The 20,500-nt window shown below is 50.0% G+C and overlaps 1 protein-coding gene across 1 annotated transcript in view; it reads left to right on the top strand.

The window, feature by feature from the left end:
• DMRTA2 (DMRT like family A2) overlaps positions 1-19,978 on the top strand; it is a 56,372-nt gene extending 36,394 nt beyond the window's left edge. Inside the window, exon 3 of the mRNA XM_076071922.1 lies at positions 9,618-19,978. Within this exon, the coding sequence (XP_075928037.1) occupies positions 9,618-11,131 (1,514 nt within the window). The 3' untranslated portion in view covers positions 11,132-19,978. The remainder of the gene's footprint in view (positions 1-9,617) is intronic.
• The last annotated feature ends 522 nt before the right edge of the window (positions 19,979-20,500 follow it).

The raw sequence follows: 20,500 nt of genomic DNA, 5'->3' as shown, positions 1-20,500 counted from the left end.
AATCATCTGTCAGTCATCTCTCCAATCATCTGTCAGTCATCTCTTCAATCATCTGTCAGTCATCTCTCCAATCATCTGTCAGTCATCTCTTCAATCATCTGTCAGTCATCTCTCCAATCATCTATAAGTCGTCTGTCAATCATCTCGGACAGTCATCTCTCCAATCATCAGTCAGTCATCTCTCCAATCATCTGTCAGTCATCTCTTCAATCATCTGTAAGTCATCTCTCCAATCATCTGTCAGTCATCTCTCCAATCATCTGCCATTCATCGCTCTTCAATCATCTGTCAGTCGTCTGTCAATCATCTGTCAGTCATCTCTTCAATCATCTGTCAGTCATCTCTTCAATCATCTGTCAGTCATCTCTTCAATCATCTGTCAGTCGTCTGTCAATCATCTGTCAGTCATCTCTTCAATCATCTGTCAGTCATCTCTTCAGTCATTTGTCAGTCATCTCTCCAATCATCTGTCAGTCATCGCTTCAATCATCTCTCAGTCGTCTGTCAATCATCTGTCAGTCATCTCTCCAATCATCTGTCAGTCATCTCTCCAATCATCTGTCAGTCATCTCTTCAATCATCTGTCAGTCGTCTCTCCAACGCATCTGTAAGTCGTCTGTGAATCATCTCAGTCATCTCTTCAATCATCTGTCAGTCATCTCTTCAATCATCTGTCAGTCATCTCTCCAATCATCTGTCAGTCATCTCTCCAATCATCTGTCAGTCATCTCTTCAATCATCTGTCAGTCATCTCTCCAATCATCTGTAAGTCTTCTGTCAAATATCTGTCAGTCATCTCTACAATCATCTGTCAGTCATCTCTCTAATCATCTGTCAGTCATCTCTTCAATCATCTGTGAGTCATCTCTTCAATCATCTGTCAGTCATCTCTCCAATCATCTCAGCCAGTTATCTCTTCAATCATCTGTCAGTCATCTCTCCAATCATCTGTCAGTCATCTCTTCAATCATCTCTCAGTCGTCTGTCAATCATCTGTCAGTCATCTATTCAATCATCTGTCAGTCGTCTCTCAATCATCTGTCAGTCATCTCTTCAATCATCTGTCAGTCGTCTGTCAATCATCTCAGTCAGTCATTTCTTCAATCATCTGTCAGTCATCTCTTCAATCATCTGTCAGTCGTCTGTCAATCATCTGTCAGTCATCTCTTCAATCATCTGTCAGTCATCTCTCCAATCATCTGTAAGTCATCTCTCCAATCATCTGTCAGTCATCTCTCCAATCATCTGTAAGTCGTCTGTCAATCATCACATGGTACCTGGATTTGTTTCCTCACCTCCAGCCAGCAGCGAGCCTTCCGCACTTCACGTGGCGGCCTCTCGGTGCACCTAGCTTGGCACAAAGGAGCTGCGGCGACGTCAACGCCGCTCAGTTGCGCACTTCGTGGCTCCATCTTTGAGTGGGCCACCAATCTCCGCAAATGCGTAACGTCGCTCTACCTTGCGAAACGAAACACGGTCATTAAGCATCCAAACTTTACTGCGTGGGGGACTGGGGCTCGATAGACACACCCTAGGGGGCGTTCGGTGAGCCGCACTGCGCCTTGATCCGGGGTTTGACTCCCCACCCTGGCCAACATCGAGGGGGTGAGTGACCAGCACCACGCCCGGCCGACTTTAAACTAAAATAAGATCAACTAAAACTATTTTAATTTCACCAGGTAAGTCACACTGAGCTACGTAGCTCTTTTTCAAATGCGACCTGACCACAAATGGCAGCTCAACGAAGTGGCTTATCACGTGGAAATGCATCGCAGCCAAATACTCTGATGCTACAATAATAATTGTGGAGGGAAAAACCGGAGGACCCGGAGAAAAATCCACGCGACCACGGGGAGAGAGACACGCAAACTCCAAATATACAGCAGCAGGCGTCAGGGTCGGGATCGAATCCACGACCTCCTGTATACCAGGCGAGGTAGTTAACATCTCCTAGCCACCGCGGTGAAGTGTGGTCAAACAACCCGCACGACTGACACGGTGTGTGGGGAGGTCCTCGTACGGCAGTGGATTGTCAATTGGCTGTAAATTATTACTTCAGTAATATAGTTGCTGTTAAGTAACAGGTAATTACTAATTGTATTATTCGTAATGTCGTATGGATGGATCTGCATCGGCGCGGAATGGCGTTGTTGTTGTTGTTGTTCGTGTTGCACAATGCAGCCGTGTGCTGTGTGCGTTGTGATTATAATTATTATTGAGCTCGTTCACCCAGGAGATCCTCACTGAGTCTCATGACTCGTTTTCAGGAGGATCCTGCCAAGCGTTCACAGTGGAATGTGGGTTGTGGAGGGCGATGGCTGCTGTGTAACAATCCAAATGAGTAAATGTTTCCGGTTAAGCTGTTCAAACGTTGACCGCGTGCCTCTGGCACGCAACGACCCCGAACTCTTGCGGATGGCGTCACGGGCTCTTCAACGGCCACTGTGAGTGACGCGGGCGGCGCGTAGTACAGCGTCAGTATGGTTAATACACTCCGCAGTATTAATCAGGGCGGCCGTTGTAATCGAACGGCAAAACCCTGGCAACGACGAGCGGCGAATGCGCCACTTTCTAGGCCCGCGCCCGAGTGATTTTCTGCTCGAATGAGGCATCGGTGCTCGGCTCGTATTTACTACAGCCCTGAGCCGGTAGCTACAATTCCACATTCCTATGGCGGGAGGCGAGTCTGCCCACGGGACAATCGCTGTTGACTTCCCCGGCAAAGTGACTACTAATTTTATCGCCTCCGCCGAAGGGATGATGGGCTGAGTCAACCCCCAGGCGGAATGTGAACTCGCAAACCTTCGCTGGGTGTCGCTGTGCCACGTACGTGCGCACGTATTGGTGAACTTCTTTCGCACCGTACGTAGCCAACCGTGCTAACTGGGGGTGCGGGGGAAGGACAACAAACTAAGCACAAAAAGCAGTTCTAAAGAAATGGGTTTTCAATCAAGATGATGTAATAGTGGATAGCTCCAGGAGCTTCCTTATATCGGAAGGCAGAGCGTTCCAGACGGCCGCAGAAGGGCATCTGAAAGGGCGGCCGTGTGTACGAGTGTGCATACGTGCTGGCCTTCATAGGTGCTAATCGCTAAACAGCATTTGCCCCTAACGGGCTATACGGGGCACCTTTGTCAGTGTATGTACGTTGAACTTCTTTCGCACCGTACGTAGCCAACCGTGCTAATCGGAGGCGCGGGGGCGACAGCAAACTGAGCACGTGACCGGCGAGTGGCCGCAGGAGAGGCTGCATCACCTGGCATTGCTCAGATTGTGGAGGGCAACGGCTACCGAACAACAACAAACAACAACAAACAGATGTTCGTGTGTAGCTGTGACACACAACCCCCGTAGGCTGCTTGCCTCCAGAGGTCTCTGACGCGGGGCTGGTCACGTGTGTGTGTGCGCGTGCACGCGCGTGGAACCACGCGACCCGAGCTCGATTCCCGCTCACAGTCACCAACACCAGTGGCGATTATGTGACCCCGGTCCTGGGCCTCACGTAGGTCGACTCAGCCTTAAACGAGTGCCTGGTGCGGTGTGTACAAACATCGCCACTGGGGAGACAAAGGCGGTCGGGCGTGGTGATGGCTTACCCACCCGCCCCCCCCCCCGTGTGCCGTGTCGACCTTCACAGGTGCTGCTCGCTAACAGCACTTGCCCCAACATTCTGTTGAGGCTACACCGGGGAACTTTGTCTTTGTGGGTGGCTCGGGAGTGATGCGACAGTGGTTCGTGCACAGCGCCGCGAGCCAGACGATCTCAGTCAAATTAGATTCCCGGCCACGGCTAACATCAGTGGCGAGTGATATCCGAGCTTGTTGTGCATATGAAGGTACGTCAGCGATCCATCCGTGCAAGGAGACGTGTGTGTTTTTTTTGTTCCATTTGCCATTTGAAAATGTGCCTTTTATAAAGTCACAATTATTGTCTTAGTTTGTGTTGCTCGATCTTTCTGCCGTGCTTGACACTGCGGGCCAATGGGATCGCGTTTGAGAGACGAGAGAAAATTACTTTGGCATCGACCGACATTGGCCCAGCGGTAGGGCAGCGTGTTGCAGAGATTCGCAGGTTCGAACCCTGTGGCACTCCCTGATTAATACTGCGGTCCATGTGTATCGGCCAGACGATTTATACTACGCGCCGTCTGATTCACTCACAGCGGACGCTACTAGATCCCGTGACGCCATTCCTAAGGGTAGACCATTGTTGTGCCGGCGTGATTGGCCCAACGTTGCCACATTTGAAAAGATTACAAATACTGAATTGGGATTTCACACAGCGATCATCGCCACCCGCCCACCTCCCACCCTCCCCTAGCCGCGAAAACGTGGCAGGACGCTACAAAAAAAAAGAGGCATGAGGTGTAAACGAGGTGTAATAATTAATTCACCATTTATTTACAGGTTTTTTTTTTTGTTAAATGGGTCAGATCGCGTAAATAGAATGTCGTGTCACAAACCCTCCATCCACACGACGCAGTAAAGTCTCCACGTGATGAACGCACGTGGCAATGAATTCGTGCTGCAGCAGCACCACCCGGCAGCGTTGGTGGAGAGCGATCGAATGACGCTGAGGTGGTCACTGTGGCAGCTGCCTGGTGATGCTGGTTGTAACGAGCAGCAATGCGTTGGACTGTTGTTTATTAAAGTTCTCGAGCCAGCTGGGCCAGGATTGGGCAAAGACTTAGCCCACTTTTCACCCAGACAACTGGAGGGCAGCAGAGACTAAGTGTTACTAACTTAACGTGACAAAAAAAATACGCAATAACATATTCAATGATCACAGTCAAGAGACAAACAACACATGTCTACTATTAAAAAGGATAAGTAAATATCATTTAAAACTTAAAATATCATCGATTGTATTCAAACTATCCTGGACACTGTTCCAGTGCCATACGAGGCTGCTATCATTATTATTATTATTGTTGAACTTAAAACACCGTGGTCTTCAACTCAACGCCGCGAGGAAAATGTAACGTTTGCAATTTAAAAGCAGATTATTTGTTTGTTTTGCCAGACATCCCAATTGTGAATTACATGGGCTCCAGGCGATTCACAATGCTGCAAAGACAAAGCCCCACCCCCCAGTATTGCCCCTAACAGACTGTTAGGGCAAGGGCTGTTAGCGAGGGCACTCCTGATAGCCATAACGCCACGCGGGGTGGTGGTGTGTCCACCATCCGTGCCCGGCCACCTTTGTCTCTCCAACGCTGATTCTTCACTCACCGCACCAAGTCATCAGCTGCAGCCACACAGATATCACTCAAGTCACAGCTTAAACCTCCACGCCGGTATCCTGCTACAATCAATATACTTTTTTAAAAAAATAAAAGATTCTGCTTACTGTAAAGCTCTTTTTCAGAAGCGACCTGGGCACAAATGAAAGCTCAACGAAGGGGCTTATCACGTGGACATTTATAACAGTAGTCAAATACACGACACACGTGTTTCTGAAGTGACTGTTGACACCTTTCTGCTCCTAGTGCCACCGTGAATGCAGTGAACGCTGAAGGTTTTGGTGCCTCCTTGAAGTCGTCGGGTGTATGTTGAACTTGTTTCACAGCATTAGGTAGCCAACCGTGATAATCGGAGAGGTGCGGGGTGTGATCAGGAGATGGCAAAGGATTGGAGTTGTAATGTTTCCTGCTGCTGGAATTCTCGTCGTGAGTCACAATAGCGATTGCTGCTGGCACAAGCAATCTGCTGTAGGCACAGTGAATCAATCAATCTGCTTGTGGGACAATCAATCTGCTTGTGGCACAAGCAATATGCTTGCTGGCACAATGAATCAATCAATATGCTGCTGGCACAATCAATCTGCTTGCTGGCACGATGAATGAATCAATCTGCTTGTGGCACACGTAATCTTCTGGTGTCACAATACATTTACCGGCTGGCATAATCTGCTTGCTGGCTCAATCAATCTGATTGCTGGCATAATCAATGTTTCCTACTGGCATAATCAATCCTCTTCAGGCACAATCAAACCACTGCTGGCACAATCAACATGCTGCTGGCACGATTAAAATCATCTTAGCAAAAATGTACTTCAAAACAGTATTGAGTTGGCTTACAATCGTTCAGCTGGATTGATTGACCAGCTGGGTAGGTTGTCGCGGTTGTGCCGGCAAAGCTACCCGACCAGTCGTAGGGGAACTACAGCATTTCGTCCCCGAGGAAGGTCCTAACACGTGGAAGCGAAACGTCGGACATCGTGCCGGGCAAACGTTGTGGCGCGACACCGGAAGTGGCAGCGGGGAGCGTCGACAGCTTGGGGAGTTTCGCTTCTTCTTTATTTATTTATTTATTTTAAATCGTAAAGCCCCCCCCGCCACCCCGGGATAAAGGCGCTGCACAACAACTCGGCGCTCATCGTTAACACTGCCCCCCCCCCCCCTCACCTCCTCTAACGGCGAGGGGTAAAGGGGGGCACGCGGGTGCCCAGATGGCAACGCTGGTTGCAGCGGCCAGCGCACGGCACCAAAACTGCGAACCCGGTGACAGCTGAGTTCGATTCCCAGCCGCAGCTAATCGTGTCACATCCAGCGGCGCGGTGTGCCACATCTACATCGCTCGAACCAGGGGGTCGGCAACCCGCGGCTCCGGAGCCGCATGCGGTGGCCTCTTTAAGGGCTGCTTCGTGACCGTTACTCACATTGCATTGCGGCTCTTGAAATATTGATGGGTTGTTTTTTTTTTTACCGAATGAATTTTTTTTTAATCTTCTTGTCACATTGGTGGCCCGCCCCTGGCTCAATCACTCCCTCCCCACTTCACCAATCCCACACGTCTGACCAGCGCAGGGAAGTATGGCCAAACAACCCCCCATGACCAGCACGACCTAGGGAGGCCTCCATCTAGCAGTGGATTGACAAAGGGCTGTGAAATATTATAGTTAATAATAATAAAAACAAAATGTATCACAGATCTACTTGTATAGGAGAATAATGTTTGCCCCATCATCTCCAACGCGCTTTAAATCTCATCTTGACCATTCGAAAGATGAGCTTTAGAATGAGGACCTCCTGATGTCCGGTCTGAACGTGAAGCAGAGAAGGAAGTGTTGTGACCTACAGTGTGGTGAGTGGCTGAGTGAGTGGTTGAGTGAGTGGCTGTGTTAGTGAGTGGCTGAGTGAGTAGCTGAGTGAGTGTGTTCGTTTGTGGCTGAGTGAGTGGGTATGTTATTGTGACTTAGATTGACTCAGCATCCATTGAGTACCCGTTGCGATGTGCAAACATTGCCACTGGGGAGACAAAGGCGGCCGGGAGTGGTGCTGGCCACCCACCCGCGTGTGTGACGTTCCAGCCTTCATAGGTGTTCGCTAACAGCACTTTCCCCAACAGTCTGTAGAGGCTTATACAGGGGATCTTTGTTGTTGTAACCATGGTAGTAGCAATAGAAGAGTGATAAGGAAGTGAGGAGGTCGTGGGTTCGTTCCTGACACTGATGCCTGCTGTGTATTTGGAATCTGCGTGTCTCTCTCTCTCCCTGGGGTCAAGTGGATTTTTTTCCGGGTCCTCCGGTTTTCACCTCTACATTTAAAATCAGCATCACGCGTTTTAAAGTATTTGGCCGATATAAATGTCCACACGATAAGCCACTTCGTTGGGCTATCATTCGTGATAGTCAGGTCGCTTCTGAAAAAAAGAGCTGTCTAGCTCAGTGGGCTTTACCCGCTAAAATAAAATAAAAATGTTAAAAAATAAACCGAGTGCCAGCGAGTGAGCGAGTGACCGGAGTGATTGGGCGAGTGCCGGGTCACTCCAAGTCACTCCGAGCCCTCTCAAGTGCAGAGAGGTAGGGCCCCGAACTCGTGCCATGGGGTCTCTGCCGTCCACCGCTCGTCCACGGAGGGCCGACATCTCCGGCAAAAGACTTCCATCACAGTGGCGATAGCGACGACAACATTGTGACTGGGACCTTTCTCTTTGCATTTTGTTACACCACGGTGAAACGTGGAACGTTAGGCCAACGTTGACCCGACGCTTGATGAACGCTTGGTGAACGTTTCGAAGCACGTGCCCACGTTGGCCTAACGTTGCATGTTTACTTGGACTGTGGTGCTGTGAAAACATCGGCTGATTTGATGAGTGGTGACCTCTTCAGGTTTTCTGAACTGATTTGTGATGTTAGTATCTCCCGGGCTTGTCCCCTTCCACCCCGCCCCCGTCATGGGAATGTGGAATTTCCAGGACTGGTTTCAGGTCGCCAGCTGAGACACTTGTTATTATTCTGAATCCATTAGCAATGGGTTGTCTTGTATGGATTGCCTGGCGCTGTCATTGGAATGTGGAATTATGACCATTCGCAATTTCAATGAACTGTTTCTTATAGCAATCACAGTGTTTAATCTTCTTTGGTTCTTTACCGAAAGAACCAAAGAAGATGAATCCTTGCAGTCACAAAAGCTTTAAGTCACAGTGTTTAATGTTTAAGGTCTGGTTAAACCGTAATTGTAACTCTAACCATATCCCTATTGCCTAACATGAGCCCTAACTTTAACCGCAACCCTTACCCTAACCCATCAACCCTAACACCGAACTCTAACCATGACTTCACAACTATTAACCTCGTTCGTGGCACTAACCAATCACCCCTTACTCTCACCCAAGTCCAATTGTGATTTACCCCCTTTTAACCGATAAATTTGACTCGAGCCCTTACCACAACTCTAGCCAGCTTCAACCACACCATCAACGTTGATAATATTAACGTCCTATGTATCTACCAGTGGTTCTTAGCATTTACTGCAGCCTTGCACCCCTTTGGTTCTCAACCGTTAAACAATGTAAAATGTTAATAAGTACGTAGGTTCGATGGAACAAAGTAGTTGGACTTACATGCCCATGCTTTAGTTGTGTTTCAGTGATTTACCGTCTAAGCAAATCTGGCCACGTCTCGCACCCCCCATGAAGAGCATCTCGCGCCCCCAGGGGGTGCGTGCACCCCAGGTTAAGAAGCACCGGACTATCTAAGAACGCTTCATTGAGTCTCAAGATTCATTTTCAGAAGGATCATGCCTTGAGTTGTTTGGCAAATGACACTTCAGAATAACCCCCACGAGCCTCTCACGGAGTGGGGAGGCCCTCATCCAGCAGTGGATTTACAAAACGGGATGTAAATCATAATGATTATTTTTGCTAATGAATGGAAAATAAAAAAAATACGAGCCACAGTGGTGCGAATGCGGTCAAGCAGCCCACACTACGGACCGCATAGCAAACGTGACTGTGGTCTGCACTCCTTCGACGGAGGAGGAACAACAGAGCTGACAAAAAAACTCTCTCTCCTGTAGCCCTCTCGTCGTGCCCAGCAGTAGCAGCAGTAGACCTCGACGTTGGCGTCGAGCTCCTGAACATCGAAACCACCATCATTATGAAGCCACTGGAGCTATGCACTTTGAAATCGCCTGAATTGAAAACTAATTTCTTTGTAGAACTGTTTTTTGTGTTTAGTTTGTTGTCCTTCCCCCCGCACCGCCGATTAGCACGGTTGTGCGAAAGAAGTCCAACATGCATACACGCGTACATCACGCGCGAGTACAACAGAACAGAGTCGCCACGCGGCCGCGGGACTAACTCTTTGCCCGCTGTGTCTCTCCGACCCCACAGACCCCAAACGCCAGAAGTCTGACCCCAGCACCACCGCGCTCCATGGGTCGTCCCCTCGACTGGACACCCCGGCCTGCACCGACACAGACTCGGCCACGGCGTCGTCCCCTGACCTCCTCCACCCGCCCACGTCCACCCTCTCGTCCCCGGAACTGCGGCCACCGGCGCCGGCCTTGTCCACCTCTCCACCCCCTCACCTTCCCCAACCACCTCATCACGGCCAGCCGGACGGACTCGTCGTCTCCTCGTTAGAGGCCAGACTCATACAGGCGGCGGCGGCGGCCGCGTCGTCCTCGTCCTCGTCATCCTCATCGTCCTCCTCGCTCCTTCACCTCGTTCAGCGGCCAGCGTCCGCGTCGTCCGCGGCCGAGCGGGCGACTCCCGGAGACTCGGCCTCGGCCGCCGCCTCGTCGTACCTCCCCGCTTCCTCTTCGCCAGTAATCATCGGCAAGGATCTCTCCTCTGACCCCAACCGTTCACCGCTCTGCTCCGACAGCAGCGGAGGCGGAATGGTCGTGGTCAGGGACGAGCAGGCCCTCATGAGCCGGGCCTACCCGTGCCGTGCGTCCGCGGGCTCCTCTTCGTCCTCCTCCTCCTCGTCGTCGTCGTCGTCGTCCAACTCCGCGCTGTGCGCCGGCGGCCGCGCCCAGCTGGAGCTGCTGAGCCGCGTGTTCCCCACGCACCAGCGCGACGCACTCGACCTCGTGCTGCAGGGCTGCGCGGGGGACGTCCTGCGCGCCATCGAGCAGATCCTCAACCACCGGGACCTCGACTTCTTCAAGGGCACCGGGGCCGGGGGGCCCTCCAACGCCGCCAACGGCGGGATGGGCGGCGGCGGCGGCGGCGGCGGCGCCGGAAATTTCTCGCCGTTGGCCGTCGCCGCCGCCGCCGCGGCCGCCGCCGCCGCGTCGGGCCAGCTGCCCGGCGGTGTGGGCACGGCCATCCCCGTGTCCCTGCACGGCTCCCACACTGCCATGCTGAGCGCGCACCACCAAGGAATCGTGGCCGCGGCCGGCGGCGGCGGCGGCGTGGCCAGCGGCGGGGTCGGCGGTGGCTGCGGCATCATCGGCGGCGGCGGCGGAGGAACGATCGGCGGCGGCGGCGGCATGAGCTTGGGTGCCACGGCCACCTTCCCGGGGCTCAAGTCGGCCTTCTCGCCCCTCCCATCGCGGCTGGGTCCGGACGCGTCCGCCTACTCCCTGGGGGGGCCCCCCTTGGGCTTCAGCCCCCTGCGGCTTGCCTACGCGCAGGCGCAGGGCCGCGGCCTGGCGGCCGCCTTCATGAACCCGTACTCGGCGGCGGCCGCGGCGAGCGCCCTGCTGCCCCACGTGGGACTCAGGCCGCAGCTCGAGTACCACCAGTTCCTGCCGCACGTGCAGGGCTCGGCGGCGGCGGCGGCGGCGGCGGCGGCGGCCGCGGCGGCCGCGGCGGCCGCCCCGCACAAGGAGGCGGGCGGCTACGTGAACGGACTGCACGCCGCGCTAGCCGCGAGCCATCAGCCGCCCAAGCAGTAGCAGCCGCGGCGGCGGTGGGCAACGGCCGTGCTGCAACCTTCCCCCCCCCCCCCCTTACCCCGTCGCCCCATACTTCGTCATGAAACTCGGCAACGTAAATGAAAGTGAATATGTATACGCAAACGTTCGTGTGTACAAATGTGTAGCCCGATGCTCCCTCCACGGACCGCGCCCCCTCCACCCCGCCGTTCCCCCGCGCGCTGTGATTGTGTTGGTTGTTTGACCATACTTCACCGCACTGGTCAGTACAGGAAGGTGATAGGAGGGACGGATTGAGGGGTCAGCCGAGGACCGCTTGAAGCGTCAGCCCGGGTGGGGAATCGAACCTAGGCGGCCGGGTTCTCATGTCGAAGCTTGCTAAGCTGTTGCCCTACCGCTCCCTTCCCCAACGCTACACGTAAATACGGTGTGATTATGTTTGGTTCGGTTTCCACTTGGGTGAGTCTCATCGGCAGCCTCAGGCCAGCTCAACAAATGCTGTTGTGTCAACCCAGACGCTATTGGCAAGGGCACCCCCTTAAAGGTGTGGATTCCGTTCAGCGACAAACATCTAAATTGAGATGTATTTATTTAAGCACAACACAGTTTTAGGATCATCATTCTTACGAACCATTATCGTTAATTCATCACGCATTGCTTCCTGCTTCCTGCTCGACCTTATAACTTTTTAACTAAACTAAGACGAAACTGTTGTATCTTACCAGGCACGGCCCACTGAGCTATTTCTCTCTTTTTCAGTAGCGACCTGGCCAAAACACGAACGAAGTGGCTTGTCGCGTGGAAATTTATAGCAGCCAAAATCATCTAAACGCTCGCTCAATCTGAATGTGGAGGTAAAAACCCCCAGAGGATTCTGGAGAATATCCACGCGGCCATGGTGAGAGGGAGAGAGAGAAAGAAACATGCCCACTCCAAATATACAACAGGCGGTCAGGGTCGCGATCGAACCCACGAACTAACTGCATAGCCGGCGAGGGAGTTAACATCGCACGGCCACGGCGTCTTACTCAATGCATACATCGTCACCACCATCACCACCATCATCAACTGGCTCTCGGTCTCGCATTGGTCTCCGATCTCTGGGTGCCGCTGTGATCTCTGGGTCGCTGTGGCTCGCCTCCCAACTCTTCCGTCACCGCCTCCATCTGTGACGTCGTCGCTTTCGTTTGCCTGCATCACGAGGGGGGGTGTACATTGAGAGATCTGAGTGGCTCTGTGTTGGTGTTGTCGTTGTTGTTGTTGTCGTGGTAGGTGTTATTGTCGTGGTGGTGTTGGTTGTGGTGGTGGTTGTTGTTGGTGGTGGTGGTGGTGATGCGAAGCTGATTGCGATGTCTGGGCCAGTTATGTAGAAACGCACTCGAGGGCGCATGAAGGAATGAATTAACGAATGAATAATGTGGGAATGAATTAATGAATGAAAGCGAAGGCCCAATTAGCGCGTGGACGAATGGAAAGGGATACGTGGACGAACGGACGATTGAATGAACGTTTGCACGAAAAACGCACGAACGAATGGAGCAACGGGCATTGATTGTGCGGCACAAATGCGGGAATGAATGCTGCTGATGCACGAACGAATGTACGGACGTGCACACGCGACAGGGAAGGATTCGCGAACACATGAGTGGGTGCACGAGCGAACGAAATAACCGATAACCGAGGAATGAATCGAACGCATCGGTGAACGAATCATCGCGGGAACGCAGGCGCTTTCTAACATGGACACATACACACACACACCGCAAACGCACGTGAATCACGAGGTACGTGTACGTCAATATGCTGCGTGTGACGTTGCGACCACGAGTGCATCTATACGTATACACCAAGATCCCCCGCATAGCCTCAACAGACTGTGGGCGCAAGTGCTGTTAGCAAGCACCTATGAATGCTGGCAGGGCACAAGTGGATATGGGTTGACAGCACCACGCCCGGTCGCCTTTGTCTCTCGAGTGGCGATGTTTACACACCGCACCAGGAACTATATACTATATATCCACAAATACCTATACAGTACATACGCGCGCACACACAAACATATACTATATATATACACACATACACGTGCACACACACATACATGTACTATATATACACACATACACGTGCACACACACATACATGTACTATATATACACATACACGTGCACATACATACATGTAGTAATATATGCACATACACATGCACACACACATACATGTATTATATATACACACATACACGTGCACACACATACATATACTATATATACACATACACGTGCACACACATACATGTACTATATACACGTGCACACACACATACATGTACTAATATATACACATACGCATGCACACACACATGCATGTACTATATATACACACATACACGTGCACACACACATACATGTACTAATATATACACATACGCATGCACACACACATACATGTACTATATATACACACATACACGTGCACACACACATACATGTACTATATTTACACACATACGCATGCACACACAAATACATGTACTATATATACACATACACGTGCACACACATACATGTACTATATTTACACACATACGCATGCACACACACATACATGTACTATATATACACACATACGCATGCACACACACATACATGTACTATGTATACACACATACACGTGCACACAAATACATGTACTATATATACACACATACACGTGCACACAAATACATGTACTAATATGTACACATACACGTGCACACAAATACATGTACTAATTTATACACATACGCATGCACACACACATACATGTACTATATATACATATACACGTGCACACAAATACATGTACTATATATACACACATACACGTGCACACACACATGTACTATATATATACACACATACACGTGCACACACATACATGTACTAATATATACACATACGCATGCACACACACATACATGTACTATATATACACACATACACGTGCACACACATACATGTACTATATACACACATACACGTGCACACACATCCATGTACTAATATATACACATACGCATGCACACACACATACGTGTACTATATATACACACATACACGTGCACACACACATATGTACTAATATATACACACATACACGTGCACACACACATCTACTATATACACACATACACGTGCACACACACATACATGTACTATATATACACACACATACACGTGCACACACATACATGTACTATATATACACACACATACGCGTACATACACAATAATACCAATTCATATACTATATCGCAATACACATTTTTTCATACTGGAGGAATCCGATGAGCTATAAAGCTCATTTTCACAAATGTCCAGTCGGAGCACAGGGCCAGAACGTTACAGGAACAACAAAACGATACACATACAAACGCATATTTACACAATTACACACGTATATATTATGTGTATATACTTACACGCGCATAAATACATACATACAAACATGCATATACTTAAAACACAAAGACAAAGACCCCCCTCCGTATAGCCTGAAAAGACTGTTGGGGCAAGTGCTGTTAGCGAGCACCTATGAAGGCCGGCACGGCACACAGTGGCGATGTTTACACACCGCACCAGGTACTCATTTGAGGCCGAGTCGACCGAGGGGAGGCACAGGACCGGTTCAGATAATCGTCACTGATGTTGGCCGTGAGCGGGAATCGAACTCGGGTCGCCAGGTTCGGAGTGCAGTGCGCTAACCACTGCACCACTGCTCCCCATACACACATGTGCACACATGTACACATAAACACACCAACACGTACACACGCATGCCGAATGATTTGGGCATTTGCGTGCGTATATGTTAGCATCAGCACTGGGGAGACAAAGGCGGTCGGGTGTGGTGCTGTCCTCCCACCTTCAAAGCGCTTGCCCCATCGGCCTGTGTAGGCTACACGGGGATATTTGTCTTTGTACTGAATATACTTGACGCATAGTGTACAATACAAATTGTATCTGTACACAACAACAACAACGTATACACTCCGATGTGTGTTACGGGATGTACCGTGTGTTTGTTCGGCCATGGTGCCCGACGTTTCGGTGCCATCGGGAACAGTTCGACACGCGGCACATACCCCACGTTTCGGCCAGGCAAACCCCGAGACTCGCGTCGCCATAGCCGCAGGACGCTCTTCGACGACTGATCCGTCACGTGTCTTTTTATTTTGTTACCGGGGGGCAACACCGTCTCGGATTCACCGCCAGTGAGTTTGCGACTCTTTGAAATGTCGATGGTTTTTTTTGTTTGTTTGTTCAATCTTGACTGAAAGCTTTCGTGACTGCAGGAATTCACATTATTTGGGTCTTTCGTAAAATGCACGTTCAAAGATAGATAGGTTCAAAGAATAAAGAACCTATCTACGTGACTTTACCGAAAGACCCAAAGAATACCTTCTCGTTAATTTTGAGGGGTTTTTTTTTTCCCCGACCCCTGGCACTAAAGACGCGGACGCATGCCCGAGACAAACTGCGTAGCCAAATGAACACTCCGCACAACACGGAGCCACGCCGCGCTCGACGGGATCGCGCGCACGAGACGGCGCTTTGGGGGCGAGAGGAGCCGCACAACGTCACGGACGATAGAGTGGACGGCTGCGTGTGGAGGGGGTGGGTCGTGGGGGAAACCACGGCATTTGGTGGATGCATTTGTATCGGAACACGCAATGGATGATCCATGATCCAACCCTGATTCGGCGTTGTCAGTGGTGCAAAAGCACAATTAGCACCAACTCAACATATCCAACTCAACAATTATGTGGTTAACACAAAAAAGAAAACGTGGTTAATTATCGAGTTAGAGTCACTCTCGCACATCGGCCAGAGAGATCGAGTGACTCTGCCTCTAGAGTGACTCCGCCCCTCTGGCCCATGTGCTGTGAATAAGGGTCATTGACCGAAACGTCGCCTCGTATATCATTTGTTTTATTTTTTTTGTTTAACTCCACAATAATGGGGACGAAAGTTCCCCATAAATTGATCGCGTCAATAACAACACCGTGTGTGGCTTTACAAGGAATGTTTAAATAATCGACAACGTTTCGGGCAAATGTCCTTTTTCATAGGTGCTGTGAAGGGGGGCCATTGTCTTATGAAAATATACAATAAGCGACGTTTCGGGTAACGGCCCTTTTTCATAGGTGCTATGGAGACGGAAAATATTCGTATTTTTTATTTTCAAGGTTACAAGTGTTAATGCCGCCGGGTTGTCGTACATCCTGCCATGTGTGTAGATGAAGAGAGACACTCCATCCGAACGGACACATTCGGCCCCCGGTTGCTTCAACAGCACAAGCAACGCGCGTCGCACGGCCAGAAAGCCACGGCGAGCCCTGTCGCGTTGCTGAACACCTGCCACCGGTTCCCGTTGCTTGGGCACGACCGCTCAGTTGTACTTGGTGGCGATTTAAGACGAGGCGACCAATAACGCAGTTCTTCAGCAACTGGTGGTTTTGCGTCGCGCGCAAGGTTTGAGAGCTGACATCACGTGTGTGTAGGCTAGTGGATGTGATGCGTGTACGCGTGCGGCGTGTTTGTTTGGTGAGCGTGCATGTAGTGTGCGCGCGTGTGTATGGTTCGTGTGCGAGTGTGTGCGTGAGATTACGTTGGGCAGCGGTAGTGCGGCGTTTAGCGCTGCGCTGTCAACACGGCGACCTCGAGTTCGATTCCCGCTCAAGGCCGGCAACAGTGACGATGATCTGAACCGGTCCCGGGCCTGCCCTAGGTCGACTCAGGCTCAAAATGAGTGCCTGGTGTGGTGTGTAAACATCGTCATTGTGGACACAAAAGCGGCCGGGCGTGGTGCTGGCCACCCACCCCCTCGAGTGCCGTGCCGGCCTGCATAGGTGCTGCTCGCTAACGGCACTTGCCCCAGCAGTCTGTTCAAGCTATACGGGGGATCTTTGTTTATGTTTTGCTTTATGCAAAGTCACACGAAGAGCACCACATGGATATCTTACAACCTTGTTATAATAAAAAAAAACAATCAGATTTATGAATACACAACATTATAATTTTATTTCACGGAGAGTACAAACATACACCACAGCCCGCTTATCTGCTGGAGGCTCTTGAACGGAGCTCCGCCATCACTTGCCATTATTTGTCCAGACTTTACGGCCAATTCCTACGTCTCAGCCAGGCATCGCAAGTCATACACCTCGGTTTAGATTCCCCAGTGAACGTTGAATGTTGGTTCAAAGTTCAGGCCAACGTTAGTCCAACCACATGCCAACGTTGACCCGACGACACCCGAACCTTACTGGGTTCTTCGATTAGGTTTTTTTACTGAACGTAGCTCTGTTATGACCGCATCTCATTCACGTACCTGTCAACCCCTTACCAGTGCCCTACCTTATTGCAGACCAATTCAGACCTTGTTGGTCACCTCGTGCCCTTAGATTTCAACGTTCATCCTACGGGGTCCAATCGCAAGCGAGTATCACAAACAAATAGAAAACATTTTTGTTAGCCCGTTATTGAAACGTCTGTACGCCGTATGGACCTGCAAAACTCGATTTCCCTGTACAGGAACACGGAGCAAACCGTGCGGGTTGACGCGGTGAGCGTTTACTTCACGTGCGACGTCTTGAATTGGTGAACTGAGCTCACACACCGCTCCCGGACCTCCAAACACACCGCCGTAAAGACAAAGGTCCCCCGTAACGGACCTACAGACTTTTGGAGGCAAGTGCTGTTAGCGAGCATCTGTGAAGGCCGGCAGGGCACACGAGGGGGGCGGGTGGTCGGCACCACGACCCGGACGCCTTTGTATCCCTAGTGGCGATGCTCACACACCGCACCAGGCATTCACTTGAGACTGAGTTGACCTAGGGGAGGCCCAGTACCGGTTCCCACACACGCACACACACGAGCAAGGATATTGTGCACACCGTACCGTACGGCTGACGTCAGCTTACTCATCTCAACGTGCAGAAACAGTGAATGTTGCTTGTTAAAAGGTGGGGGGGGGGGACATTCCTACCGACTCGCGATGACCTCTCCACAGCCGGGTTCACGGTCGAGCGACCAGTCGCAGCCACGGCAGTCGAATGGCTCTCACGCAATCCTCGCAACCGAAGCAATCGCCTTCAACTGCTTTGTCCTGCCACGTCCCAGCGAGTAATTGCGCACCGCGGAAACCGAACGGCGCGCTGAGGATTGCAACGCACTCTACCGTATGTATGTTTGTTGAAATTCTTTCGCACAGTACGTAGACACCAGTGTCGCCAGCCCAGTCATAGCTACTTGCTGCCTCGCTGCTGCTGATGCTGCCTTCCAGCGTGCTCCTCTGTGGGTTCCCTTCTGCGATTGTGAGATGCAATTTGCATGAACGGCGACGACGATGCCTCGTGCATACAGACCTGAACGTTGTTCATCATCATCATCATTATGGAATACGTCGCTACGGATCGCTGAGCGGAGATCGATGCTTTGAAATGCGAGTCTCGACTGTGAGAAGTAGCCGGTTTGAGTATCGATTACAGAGGCGTCCAGCCCGGTTATAGAAGACCCGGCAGGGCGCCTTGATAGGGGTTCAAGAATGATGCGAGAGACTGGGTGCCTGGAGCATGACGAACCCAGTAAACATGCGAACGTTGAGCCAACGTTGGCGCAACGTTGGCGCAACGTTGGCATGCTCACTGGGTGGTTTGGAGGTTGTACGCACCAGAGGGCAAACACATTTGTCAAGGCAGTCTGCGAGACAGTTGCATAAATTCATGGGATTTTGCATTAATTCTCAGGCAGTGGCAGTTGAATCTTCAGGCGATGTCAGTTGAATTTTTAGTCAGCGTCAGATGAATATTCAGACAGTGTCAGTGAGATGTCCAGGCAATGTCAATTGAAATTTGCAGGCGGTGTCGGTTGAATCTTCTGGCAATGTCTATGGCATTTTTATCCCATTTCAGTTGAATTTCCATGCAGTTGTCAGATACATTTTAAGACATTCAACCCGCATTTTGAGTCGTCCTTGAACCTCCTGATTAATTTCAGGTACTTTCCCTGAAATGTATTTTTAGAGTGTATATATATACAGTATATATCATGAATAAACAAATAAAACACATGACGTACAATTGCTGACACGCGAAGATCGGAATGTTTATTTTACATTATAGACCGGGTCTGTAAAGCAGGGGACAACCTCCTACAACAATATATCTCATCCGTGTACTCCTCTGCGTTGTCTTCATTATGTACATAGTGCCTGTGTACACATTGTGTCGACGGTGATGATGACATACCACGGTCGGTGATGAAAATGAATCACTATATAATTCGGAACTTACGCTCTAAATACGCATATGAACGTCGTTTTAGGTGTATTTATACATAAGTCGTGTTGCAAAAGAAATTACTGAGATGTGTGTGTGTGTGTTTTAGCGATGGAGAAGGTACGATTTTTCAACGTCCCCGCGTGTGTGTGTGTGTGTCTTACATCTCTCTATAGACCAGTATGGATCGCGCACACACGCGCGCGCACGTACATTAACAAAAAAAGCCATTCTGTATATAAACAAAAGCAAACGCATTATGATCTCATCTTTGGGTGTACAGACGTTCAGGTTATACCTAAAGACGTTTCGCAAAAAGTTGCCACGGATGTGTGTGTGTGTACCTATGTGGATTTGGCATATTGCTGGAATAACTGTGGAAACAAACTTACTGTTGATTATCGTTACGATTACAAATGTTGAGAATTTAACTCCTCTTTCCACGTGTAATATACGAAAACGCAGTACGGTATATACGTGCAGTATATATACTGTAATTAGCGCAGCGTTCTATTATTTATTGAATAAATGTCACTGAAAAAATATGTCCATGGCGTTTTGCGATTTGTATTACAATATTGTCCAGTCCGTCGACACTCATATAAAGAATATATATCACTGGTTACCCGAAAGTCAGAACGCATTTGGGTTATATTTATTTTAACAAATCGCATCGCGTTACTTACGTGATTTTAACAAATGCCCATACTGACTCTTCGTGTTTAGTCCATTGTCTTTCAACATTTTGAATGGCATCTGAAAAGCAGGAATACGAATACATATTAATAATAGATACAATATTAACTTTAAGAATAAACAATATTTTTTTAAGCCAATGTTAATACATTCAATAACACTACGTGTCCTGACTTTTGGGCAACCTTGTATAATATATAAAAAGACAAAGATCCCCCCTATAGCCTAAACAAACTGTTGGGGCAAGTGCTGTTAGTGAGCACCGCGCCCGGCCGCCTTTGTCTCCCCAATGCCGATACATTTTGCACGCTACGCCAAGTACTCATTTTAGGCTGAGTCGACCTAGGGGAGGCACAGAAACGGTTTAAATA

Source organism: Petromyzon marinus, chromosome 35 (assembly GCF_048934315.1).
Source record: "Petromyzon marinus isolate PM22_M1 ecotype Great Lakes invasive population chromosome 35, UKy_Petmar_22M1.pri1.0, whole genome shotgun sequence".
In the NCBI taxonomy this organism is placed as follows: domain Eukaryota; kingdom Metazoa; phylum Chordata; class Hyperoartia; order Petromyzontiformes; family Petromyzontidae; genus Petromyzon; species Petromyzon marinus.
Note: the sequence above shows the minus strand (reverse complement) of the source record. Positions and strands in the feature narration are given on the sequence as shown.